Raw genomic sequence first — 12797 nt, 5'->3', positions numbered from 1 at the left:
AGGAATGCTGCCTATGACCCCAAGAAACCATCCCCACCGTCAAACATGGAGGTGGAAACATTATGCTTTGGGGGTGTTTTTCTGCTAAAGGGACAGGACAACTTCACCGCATCAAAGGGACGATGGACGGGGCCATGTACCGTCAAATCTTGGGTGAAAACCTCCTTCCCTCAGCCAGGGTATTGAAAATGGGTCGTGGATGGGTATTCCAGCATGACAATGACCCAAAACACACGGCCAAGGCAACAAAGGAGTGGCTCAAGAAGAAGCACATTAAGGTCCTGGAGTGGCCTAGCCAGTATCCAGACCTTAATCCCATAGAAAATCTGTGGAGGGAGCTGAAGGTTCGAGTTGCCAAACGTCAGCCTCAAAACCTTAATGACTTGAAGAAGATCTGCAAAGAGGAGTGGGACAAAATCCCTCCTGAGATGTGTGCAAACCTGGTGGCCAACTACAAGAAACGTCTGACCTCTGTGATTGCCAACAAGGGTTTTGCCACCAAGTACTAAGTCATGTTTTGCAGAGGGGTCAAATACTTATTTCCCTCATTAAAATGCAAATCAATTCATAACATTTTTGACATGCGTTTTTCTGGATTTTTTTGTTGATATTCTGTCTCTCACTGTTCAAATAAACCTACCATTAAAATTATAGACTGATCATTTCTTTGTCAGTGGGCAAACGTACAAAATCAGCAGGGGATCAAATACTTTTTTCCCTCACTGTAGGTTAGACTCCTGTTGTAAAGCAAAGCAATGTGTTTAATATTAGGAAAGTTGATAAATAAATATAGTAGGCCTAGCCTATAGAAATCTGATAGGATCCTCCTCTTTAATAGAGACCATCAAAACTCTGTTTTCTAACACAATTGCATAGCCTATAGAAATGTTGCGCAACATGAGCTCATGAGCTCTCATGAAGTGTTTGATTTAGATTTTCGATTACATTTGCATTGATGTCAGTGATTAGAGGGACAAGAGAGTGCTGAGTACCAGTCAGTTAGCAAGTTTGGTGGGCTACTAATGACCATTAGCAGCATCAGAGCTTGGAGAAGCCTAGTTACCGTGACTAAACGGTCATGTGAAATTTGACTGAGGTCATGACTCGTGACCAGCTGCTGTGGCGGTAATACAGTCACCATAACAGCCCTAGTCAGTGTGCCCTCTGCTACTCTACAGTACAGTCTTGTTATTCAATGCAGTACAGGACACCCATGTCCTTTTCACATTTCCTGTGCTATATCTCCCCTCAACGAAGTTCAAAGGAAACAGAGTAACCAAAACATAGAGGTTGTGATTGATAAACATCCGGGGAGAGCTATTATTATTGGGTTATTGCTGTTTGTCCTTTGAGGTGTATTGAAGGGAAATTGGTGACCAAGTTTTTTTTTCATGTCCTTTGTTGCTCCAGGAGCGTGTGGGGAATTTCCTGGCAGATTTCTACTTCGTGAACGGGCTGGTGCTGGAGTCACGGAAGCGTCGGGAGCACCTGACCGAGGAGGACATCCTGAGGAACAAGGCCATCATGGAGAGCCTGAGCAAAGGAGGGAACCTCATTGAGCAGAACTACGAGGTGAGCTCCGCCGTGAGGCCCTTTAGCTGCAAAACTATGAGGTGAGCTCCGCCTTGAGGCCCTCTAGCTGCAGAACTATGAGGTGAGCTCTGCCTATGAGGTGAGGCCCTCCAGTTGCAGAGTACGGGTACACTGTATGGCCACAATATAAACATTCACCCAACTAAAACATTTAACCATATTTTCACATTCATAATGTTACAGAACTTGTAACTTTTTCTCTTCTCAAACCTTGTTGTGACCCAGAGCTGTAGCGCCATGCTGGGCCTCTGTGCTTGCTTGGGTTCAGTCTGTGTCTAGTTCAGCAGTGGGACCTCCCAAGTTGGGGCTTTTGGCTGAAGTTCTATGCTGGGGCCTCTAACTGGAATTCTGCTGGAGTCGACTGGTATCATGTCACCTGTTATGGGTGTGAGCTGGGCGCGGTGTGCAAAGTGAAGATACTGTTTGCTTGTACCTTCAGCATAACCGCGAGTCCAGTCCTGAAACTCTCCTCTCCCGCTGGGCCCTTGGGGTAGGCCCTCTCAGACCCCACTACTTGCCACCCTTATATCACTCCCCTATAGGATCTCCTCTCACTTCCAGTCACTTGTACCAAAACAGTCACTTGTACCAAAAAATGTCAATGAGACATGGACCACAAAAGCGTCATATCTTTTCACTTAGCATATGGCTCATTTGCTGTAAAACACGTCTGCGTGGTTTATTTGGAAATACTTCAGTTGGACTACTCACTCCTCTTGGGTTTCTTTATAGTTGTATTTGTTTTGCACATACTGTCTGTCAGAATGAAAACGTCCCTTCTTAACCTCTTTTGTGGCATTTTGCCAGGGGAGAACGACTGCCCCCTCTCATTGAAGACACGGTTCAAGGTCGACCGCAGTACTGGAGGTATTGTTAGCAGAAAGTCGGATCCCCCATTATAGTGAATGGAAAATGCTTCTAATACACCAGATGTACAGTGCATTCGGAAAGTGTTCAGACCCCTTCACTTTTTCCACATTTTGTTACTTTACAGTCTTATTCTAAAATTGATTAAATAAAAACATTTCCTCATCAATCTACACAAAATTCCCCATAATGAGAAAGTGAAAACAGCTTTTTAGAAACTTTTGCAAATGTATAAAAAACAAACAGAAATACCTTATTTCCATAAGTATTCAGACCCTTTGCTATGACACTCGAAATTGAGCTCAGTTGCATCCTGTTTCCATTGATCATCCTTGAGATGTTTCTACAACTTAATTGACCTGAAAATTGCTGTGCAGCAACACTCTCCATCCAACCTGACAGAGCTTGAGAGTATCTGCAGAGAATGGGAGAAACTCCCCAAATACAGGTGTGCCAAGATTGTAGCGTCAAACCCAAGCAGATTTGATGCTGTAATCGCCAAAGGTGCTTCAACAAAGTACTGAGTAAAGGGTCAGAATATTTATATAAATATAATATTTCCGTTGCAAACAATTCTAAAAACCTGTTTTTTCTTTGGCATTATGGGGTATTTTAGAATAAGGCTGTAACGTAACAAAATGTGCAACACGTGAAGGGGTCTGAATACTTTCCGAATGCACCGTATGTCCTTGAACCAATTATTTCAAAATCGCACATAGAAGAATTTATAAGGATCATTTAGTTGCTAATGGCAGCCTGGTTTATCCTGGTCGGCCTTCAACTTGAGTTACTCAATTAGAGTGGACAGCATTGAACTAGCCTGCAACGTTACTTCCTAGAGTACCTCAAACTGCACATGTTATATCTCCATAAGACGCCATCTTAACTGACTTCATTTGGTTTCAATGCGCTATTGAGTCTTCACATAGGAAGGAATGGTGTCACATGATCGATGGCTTTGTCCATTCATATCATTGCATTTTAACCCCCCTTCCACCCTTGAGCATGTATACCAGTGATGGAAGCTCAGAGCGGCACCTTACACACCAGTGCTTTCCCTCTATTTGGCCCTATAGATCATTTGCTTTTGGAGCCCCTCCACAAAGGGAAGTCATGGCCTCACAAAGCTCAATATATGCTTTTTGGCGGCTCTGTTGTTTTCGTTAGTTTTGTCCTATCGTGAACTGGGTTTTGTGTTGTTGATGTGTCCTGTGGTATTTACTTCCTGTGGTATTGTTGTCCTTGTACTGTGGTGGTAAATGCTTTCAAGCATTTTTAATCTGTTGTCCAATTCTTTTTTTTTACTGTGTATTTAACCGGTATGAAAACCTGTGAGCATATAGGTCAAGGTCAGCTCAGTATTGAATGGGAAAAACTGCTTACACAGTCCTTTGTGCTTCCATCCATGTTTGTAGAAGTGATTCCCTGCTCAGTGGAAACCGTTTTGCAGAAGTAGGTTGAGGGAAAAATAACATGCCGAGTCCGTCCCAGCACTAACGTTCTCCTCTGTTTACTCCGACGGTGGTGGCATAGCGGGTCAGCGCGGTGCCTGGGGACACAGATAGCAGGGGGTTTAAAGCAGGGCTCTGTACTATTGACTAGGTGGATGGAGTCTAAAACCCTTGGTGCCACGGAGCGACGGGGGGCACGGCCGACTGACTGGAGGCTGTGTGGACTCACAACAACGGGGGTGGCGGGAGTCAAAGGCATGTGAGCCAACTCCCATCACGAGGCCACAGCAAATGTATCAAAACACTGTGCTACACCAGGTCCCACAGGGATAATAACATCGTCCAGTTTGAAGTAAAGGGAACCCTACATGTGAATGATGGGATACTGACTGTATCATCTGGTGCCAATTTTGTCTGTCTTCTCAGAATATCACAGTCACTCATAGTGATAGGTCAGTTAAGGAGAGAGAGTTCAGTACTACTGTGGATGTGTGTGAGTTTGTGCATATGTGCATATTTTTGGACGTGCGTTGATTGGTATTCTCGAGGTTGCCATGGCCACAGTATTAGCAGTATAGTATCAAATTTATTTATATAGCCCTTCTTACATCAGCTGATATCTCAAAGTGCTGTACAGAAACCCAGCCTAAAACTCCAAACAGCAAGCAATGCAGGTGTAGAAGCACGGTGGCTAGGAAAAACTCCCTAGAAAGGCCAAAACCTACGAAGAAACCTAGAGAGGAACCAGGCTATGAGGGGTGGCCAGTCCTCTTCTGGCTGTGCCGGGTGGAGATTATAACAGAACATGGCCAAGATGTTCAAATGTTCATAAATGACCAGCATGGTCAAATAATGGTAATCACAGTGGTTTTCGAGGGTGCAACAGGTCAGCACGGCCAGGTGGACTGGTGACAGCAAGGAGTCATCATGCCAGGTAGTCCTGAGGCATGGTCTTAGGGCTCAGGTCCTCCTCCGAGAGAGAGAGAAAGAAAGAGAGAATTAGAGAGAGCATACTTAAATTCATACAGGACACCGGATAAGACAGGAGAAATACTCCAGATATAACAGACTAACCCTAGCCCCCGACACATAAACTACTGCAGCATAAATACTGAAGGCTGAGACAGGAGGGGTCAGGAGACACTGTGGCCCCATCCGATGATACCCCCGGACAGGGCAAACAAGCAGGATGTAACCCCACCCACTTTGCCAAAGCATAGCCCCCACATCACTAGAGGGATATCTTCAACCACCAACTTACTATCCTGAGACAAGGCCGAGTATAGCCCACAAAGATCTCCGCCACGGCAAAACCCAAGGCGGGGCGCCAACCTAGACAGGAAGACCACGTCAGTGACTCAACCCACTCAAGTGACGCACCCCTCCTAGGGACGGCATGGAAGAGCACCAGTAGGCCAGTGACTCAGCCCCTGTAATAGGGTTAGAGGCAGAGAATCCCAGTGGAGAGAAGGGAACCGGCCAGGCAGAGACAGCAAGGGCGGTTCGTTGCTCCAGTGCCTTTCTGTTCACCTTCACACTCCTGGGCCAGACTACACTCAATCATAGGACCTACTGAAGACATGAGTCTTCAATAAAGACTTAAAGGTTGAGACCGAGTCTGCGTCCCTCACATGGGTAGGCAGACCATTCCATAAAAATGGAGCTCTATAGGAGAAAGCCCTGCCTCCAGCTGTTTGCTTAGAAATTCTAGGGCCAATTAGGAGGCCTGCGTCTTGTGACCGTAGTGTACGTGTAGGTATGTACGAGAGGACCAAATCGGAAAGATAGGTAGGAGCAAGCCCATGTAATGCTTTGTAGGTTAACAGTAAAACCTTGAAATCAGCCCTTGCCTTAACAGGAAGCCAGTGTAGGGAGGCTAGCACTGGAGTAATATGATAATTTTCGGGGGTTCTAGTCAGGATTCTAGCAGCTGTATTTAGCACTAACTGAAGTTTATTTAGTGCTTTATCCGGGTATCCGGAAAGTAGAGCATTGCAGTAGTCTAACCTAGAAGTGACAAAAGCATGGATACATTTTTCTGCATAATTTTTGGACAGAAAATGTCTTATTTTTGCAATGTTACGTAGATGGAAAAAAGCTGTCCTTGAAACAGTCTTGATATGTTCGTCAAAAGAGAGATCAGGGTCCAGAGTAACGCCGAGGTCCTTCACAGTTTTATTTGAGACGACTGTACAACCATCGAGATTAATTGTCAGATTCAACAGAAGATCTCTTTGTTTCTTGGGACCTAGAACAAGCATCTCTGTTTTGTCCGAGTTTAAAAGTAGAAAGTTTGCAGCCATCCACTTCCTTATGTCTGAAACACAGGCTTCCAGTGAGGGCAATTTCGGGGCTTCACCATGTTTCATCGAAATGTACAGCTGTGTGTCATCCGCATAGCAGTGAAAGTTAACATTATGTTTTTCCGAATGACATCCCCAAGAGGTAAAATATATAGTGAAAACAATAGTGGTCCTAAAACGGAGCCTTGAGGAACACCGAAATGTACAGTTGATTTGTCAGAGGACAAACCATCCACAGAGTCTAACTGATATCTTTCCGACAGATAAGATCTAAACCAGGCCAGAACTTGTCCGTGTAGACCAATTTCGGTTTCCAATCTCTCCAAAAGAAAGTGGTGATCGATGGTATCAAAAGCAGCACTAAGGTCTAGGAGCACGAGGACAGATGCAGAGTCTCGGTCTGACGCCATTAAAAGGTCATTTACCACCTTCACAAGTGCAGTCTCAGTGCTATGATGGGGTCTAAAACCAGACTGAAGCTTTTCGTATACATTGTTTGTCTTCAGGAAGGCAGTGAGTTGCTGCGCAACAGCTTTTTCAAAAATGTTTGAGAGGAATGGGAGATCCGATATAGGCCGATAGTTTTTAATATTTTCTGGGTCAATGTTTGGATTTTTCAAGAGAGACTTTATTACTGCCACTTTTAGTGAGTTTGGTACACATCCGGTGGATAGAGAGCCGTTTATTATGTTCAACATAGGAGGGCCAAGCACAGGAAGCAGCTCTTTCAGTAGTTTAGTTGGAATAGGGTCCAGTATGCAGCTTGAACGTTTAGAGGCCATGCTTATTTTCATCTTTATGTCAAGAGATAAAGTACTAAAACACTTGAGTGTCTCCCTTGATCCTAGGTCCTGGCAGAGTTGTGCAGACTCAGGACAACTGAGCTTTGTAGGAATATTCAGATTTAAAGAGGAGTCCGTAATTTGCTTTCTACTGATCATGATCTTTTCCTCAAAGAAGTTCATGAATTTATTACTGCTGAAGTGAAATCCATCCTCTCTTGGGGAATGCTGCTTTTTAGTTAGCTTTGCGACAGTATCAAAAAGAACATTTGTATTGTTCTTATTTTCCTCAATAAGTTGGAAAAATAGGATGATCAAGCAGCAGTGAGGGCTCTTCGATACTGCACGGTACTGTCTTTCCAAGCTAGTCGGAAGACTTCCAGTTTGGTGTGGCGTCATTTCCGTTCCAAATTTCTGGAAGCTTGCTTCAGAGCTCGGGTATTTTCTGTATACCAGGGAGCTAGTTTCTTATGACAAATGTTTTTAGTTTTTAGGGGTGCTACTGCATCTAGGGTATTGCACAAGGTTAAGTTGAGTTCCTCAGTTAGGTGGTTCACTGATTTGTGTCCTCTGACGTCTTTGGGTAGGCAGAGGGAGTCTGGAAGGGCATCAAGGAATCTTTTTGTTGTTTGAGAATTTATAGCACAACCTTTGATGATCCTTGGTTGGGGTCTGAGCAGATTATTTGATGCGATTGCAAACATAATAAAATGGTGGTCCGATAGTCCAGGATTAATATCCACAACATTTATTCCATGGGACAAAACTAGGTCCAGAGTATGACTGTGGCAGTGAGTAGGTCCCGGAGACCTGTTGGACAAAACCCACTGAGTCGATGATGGCTCCGAAAGCCTTTTGGAGAGTGTCTGTGGACTTTTGCGTCTGAAGCTGTGGACGATTGCGTCTGAAGCTGGGCTTGCAGCACAGCTATCCTCGCCGTAAGGCGATCGTTCTCCTGAATATTATGAGTCCAGCGACTGAAATAAGAAGGCATCATGTTAATGTTACTACTTAGCTTCGGCTGGTGGAGGTCCTGACGAACCACGTCCAGATAAAGCGTCCGGAGCGAAAAAGTTGAATGGAAAAAAATGATCATAAATAAATAAATTGAGTGAGTGAAAAAACAAAAATATAAACGGTAATTAAAAAGTAAAAACCGTAAAGTTGTCAGGTAGCAAAGTAAGGTTAGCAACAAAACGCACAGCAGCACGTAAACAAGTCTGCAAGTTGTGACCGGAAATGACCAAGGGGGCGGACTGTACTCCTGCTCTGACTATTGTGGAGCCAGGTGTGCTGACCTATGTGAGGTAGTACGCCTGTGTGTGTCCACAGAGATGATAACCTAAGGTCAAGGTGCTGTTGACAAGGCACGTGTCGAGAATTAACGACCCCTTTTCATTCATGCAGTATGTGTGCAGCTGTAAAATCATCAAGTTGTTTTTACCACTGTTCATGTTGTCATTCCCGCTCTCAGCATTAGTGATGCACTTGGGCCCTCTAGTGACACGAATGTGGTTGAGAATTGTAGACCGAATTGTGCAGTAAAAAAGTTGACTTCATAAAGGTAAAAGAGGAGACTTGAGTTCCAGAAGTAAAAGTTTTAATACAGAGCTTTTCGGGGGACAGATGGTCATGTGAAAATGCAAAGTCTAAAAAGGATGGTATAACAGCCCTAGTGGCCAACAGCAAATGGCAAAAAAAGCATGATGGCTAAAAGGCCTGATGGCTAAAAGGCCTGATGGCTAAAAGGCCTGATGGCTAAAAAGGCAAATAATTCTTCTGAGTTACGAGATTATATAGTCATTCTGAATTACGTATACATGCATCATTACAGACATTGGTTAATATGAAACAGATGCATCTTACAGTTGGACAATGAGGAATGAGTGTTGACTTTGTCATGTTGTTCAGTACAGAGGGAAATTCAGCAGCTTAAGCCAGTTCAAGTTTGGATTGTCACGAGTTTAGGCCTCTGAGAACCCCGTGTGATCTGGGGCACAGAGAATGATGGAAAATACTTGTATACTTTAAGACCATGTTAAGTTATCTGTGAGTCACAGGAGGCTGCTGAGGGGAGGACGGCTCATAATAATGTCTGGAACGGCGCAAATGGAATGGTATCAAACACCTGGAAACCATATGTTTGATATATTTGATACCATTCCATCTAATCCGCTCCCGTCATTACCACGAGCCCGTCCTCCCCAATTAAGGTGCCACCAACCTTCTGTGGTGTGAGTAATTAAGCTGGTTACTTATAATATGATTGTAAGCAAAGATATGGTCCGACCTCAACGATCGTCACTCCCGTCCTCAGCATCCTACATCTCATTTACTTCAGGTGGATACATGCAAAATCTTACAAACAATTTAGGAAAAAATTAAGTGTTTTCGAGAAAAGCATAAAACTTTTTTTTTATTTTTTTTACTTTTAGTGTACAGTTTGTTTTCGCTGACCGTGTTTTTGTTTGTGTTCTTTGTAGTCCGTATGTTATCTAGAACTTTTTTATGTTTGACTGTTCTGTGTAGCTTTGTGTTGCCAGCTGTCTGTCCTTGCCAATCATTTGGGTTTCCATCTTTTTAGCCTGTGAGGCGACAGTCACTAACTGCACCTTCACCCAACACTATCTCCTGGGAGGAATATATCAACGCAGAGAACGGAAAGTATGTATGACAATTACTTTTTCACTTCTCACCACACTTCACAAGTTCACTTTCACGCACACTCTGACTCATTGTTAGTGTCATGTCTGTCTACATACAGGGTTAAATGAAGGACAGACAGATGGATCACTTATGCACAGTTGCGACAGGGAGGGTGGGTGGATAGTTCTATTTAAAGCCAATCCTCTTACTTCATCAGTTAAAGCTGTGGAGAGCTGTTCTACTTTCTGTTGGAGAAACCTGCCCCTTGAACTGTCAAGTTCAGCTGTCTTGTTACATTGGCTTGATGGGGTTTCATTAGTTTCCACTAGCTTCCACAGCCAAAGTCAAAATTGGAAAAAATAAATAAATAATGGGTGGTCTTAATTTAAGGTTAGTGTTAGGCATAAGGTTAGCAGTGTGGTTAAGGTTAGGGTTAGACTTCAAATAATATTTTAAGAAGGTAAATTGTAGAAATGGGCAGAGTTTGACTTTGAGGGTAGAGAAGCTAGTGTTGACCGTTTTTTATTTATTTAATTGTGAAATTTTTTAGATGTCACTGAAGTGCAGAGCTTCTATACACTCCCTTCAGTCATTTCACTTTCAGGGCCACAGTAAGACTTTCTTCCTTTCTTTTCTTTCAAAAGTATTTACCTCATTTTCACCTCATTTTCTGACGGACATTTTCCCTCTTTTTCTCCTTCAGAGCGCCTCATCTAGGAAGAGAGCTGGTATGCAAGGAGAGCAAGAAGAATTTCAAAGCGACCGTAGCCATGAGTCAAGACTTCCCGCTGGGCATTGAATCGTAAGTCTTCTCTTCGATCTCCCCCAGACGACCTTTAAGTCTAGCCAGACAGCAGTAGTTGCCAAATGGGATCATTTACTAATTTTAATAACATTTCATAATAAAAATTCACGAAGTATTGATATCTGAGATTAAGCGTGTATGAAGTGAACCTAGTTTTTGCTTATTCTGGGCTAAATAGGTTGATTGACACAAAGTGCCTGATAGCCTCCTTTTTTTGTGGTGTGCGGAGACCTCGTTCTCTCATTATTATTATCCCCATCACTAATTGAATGTGGCAGTGAATGTAGCCTGCAGTACTCTCTGGCATGAAGTGATGCATGAAATCCATTCTTCATTGAGTGAGAATGAAATACCTTTTTGTTGTTTATTTTCAGGTTATTAAACGTTCTGGAGGTGATCGCACCCTTCAAGCACTTTAATAAACTCAGAGAGTTTGTTCAAATGAAACTCCCACCTGGTTTCCCTGTCAAGCTGGGTAAGTACTATCGTATACTGCTTTGTCAGTGGTAAACGTATTGTACAGTAAAAGAGATCCAGTTGGATGTATACTGACTGGCTGACCAGATTTATTTCCTGATGATGTTATAACATGTTTCCCTTTGTCGTTTCCCCACACAGATATCCCTGTCTTTCCAACCATTACGGCCACGGTGACTTTTCAAGAGTTCCGCTACGACGAGTTTGAGCAGTCCATCTTCACCATTCCCAATGAGTACAAAGAGGACCCCAGCCGCTTCCCTGACCTTTAACCCCTTCGGCTGGACACTGGAAAGGGGTCACCTATGAAAAGGCATTGATATTTCATCAAATTGTCGTAGGAGAACAAAAATAAATTGAATGTGTGAGATTTTAAATGGAAGTGAAAATATGTTGTGCATGTAATGTTTATAAAGGGATTATGGTTAACTGACCTGTAGTAAAGCACTGAATTCACTGTATGGGACGTATGTGAAGAATAATAAATACTGTTCCACTGTAAACAACAAGTAGCTACCATCCAGAGCTTTGTTTGGAGTAGCGTCATTGAACTTTGGGCACTGTTTAGATGCACTACAGCCAGTCCGTACTGGGCTGAGTTGGCCTGGGCAGCAGAGGTGGCGGACCTACTGCACCAGTCGATACTCAACCCTTTGGAACATCATCTGAAACACATCCACCTGGAAGCAATGATAGAAATGCTAGGAATTTTAATTGTACTAGAGCGGAGTTGTCTTCTATTTGACTGGCAGCAAGCGTGGCATTAAGTTATTACAAGCCTTGTTTTCATATTTTACCTAAACTATGTAACAGACTACACTTCAGTTAATGAAAATGAACCAGGAGGTGTAAATTGTTTGAGATTACAAGTTATCTGTAGATAATTAGGTACGAAATGAAGTACAATGTAAATTAACTTTTTACAGGTACAGGTATGAAAAACCAGGCCTTTCCCTGCGCAAGGTGTAAATACCTCTTTTTATGATTGTATTTTTTTTATTTATTTTTGTTAATATGGGAGTAGAGGTCTTCTATGACAGGAAGTTTCATGCAAAGGTTAGTTGATGTTATTTCTCCCATGAGGTCATTGATTTGTATCGTGGCAATGGATATTTTTGTACATAGAATATTGGGCTGGTGAAAGGCTCTCCAATTCTTAGTTTTTTTTGTCTTTGTCAGACTGAAGTCAAGTCTTAGTTGACATCTTCCTTGCATACCTATGTGTGAGCCAAGTGTACAAAGCATCTTACATCCTTGAGTTTTGTGTCCAAGGACTGGACTATTTGGCAGTTAGGATTTCAGGAGTTCATGTGTTTCAAGAACAGTTTGTCAAGTCCTGTTTGCAAGAATGTTGCTCTTTAGTTGAGGTTAAGGTCAAATCCAACAATAAGCTCAACTATGCCTTTCTTCAGGAATGAAATGGGACTTCGCTGAAGTGGTGCTCATGTGGTTCTGCTGGGTGCAACAGGGTTCGCTGAGCTGGAGGGTTATCAATTCAGCACCAGTAGACATGGCAGACTGCTTTGTACTCTGACAAATTTTCTATTTACATTGATCGGTGGCCTATTGACATAGCCAGTGTTTATCAAGCTTCCACGTACTACTGGTTAGTGCTGCAAATGGAAGTGTGCTTTCTTCACTTTGTGTGCTGAATGTTTTTACTTCTGACTCTGGCTTTAGCAGCCAGGCCCTAATGTACACATGCATTTTCATGTCAGCTGTACAGCAATAGACCTTGTAAAAGCCTGCCACACTATTTTCATATGAAAAAAGTACTCAAATAAAAAGTTCACATATCTCAATGAACTTGTGTACCATTTGTTTGTCATGCATTTCAAAACTGGTGCAGGTTATTGAACATATCCCACCACAC

General features: G+C 43.0%; 1 protein-coding gene across 3 annotated transcripts in view; it reads left to right on the top strand.

Moving 5' to 3' along the window:
* The window catches only part of LOC139539655 (ankyrin repeat domain-containing protein 13C-A), a 58033-nt gene extending 45303 nt beyond the window's left edge, over positions 1-12730 (top strand). For all 3 annotated transcript variants that reach the window (XM_071342802.1, XM_071342803.1, XM_071342804.1), the window contains 5 exons: positions 1411-1572; positions 9581-9660; positions 10346-10444; positions 10822-10922; positions 11066-12730. In XM_071342802.1, the coding sequence (XP_071198903.1) occupies positions 1411-1572; positions 9581-9660; positions 10346-10444; positions 10822-10922; positions 11066-11196 (573 nt within the window). In that variant the 3' untranslated portion in view covers positions 11197-12730. The remainder of the gene's footprint in view (positions 1-1410; positions 1573-9580; positions 9661-10345; positions 10445-10821; positions 10923-11065) is intronic.
* Positions 12731-12797: the final 67 nt, after the last annotated feature.

This window comes from Salvelinus alpinus, chromosome 15 (assembly GCF_045679555.1).
Source record: "Salvelinus alpinus chromosome 15, SLU_Salpinus.1, whole genome shotgun sequence".
Lineage (NCBI taxonomy): Eukaryota > Metazoa > Chordata > Actinopteri > Salmoniformes > Salmonidae > Salvelinus > Salvelinus alpinus.
The sequence above is the reverse complement of the archived record's forward strand: the minus strand, read 5'-3'. Positions and strand labels throughout refer to the sequence as shown.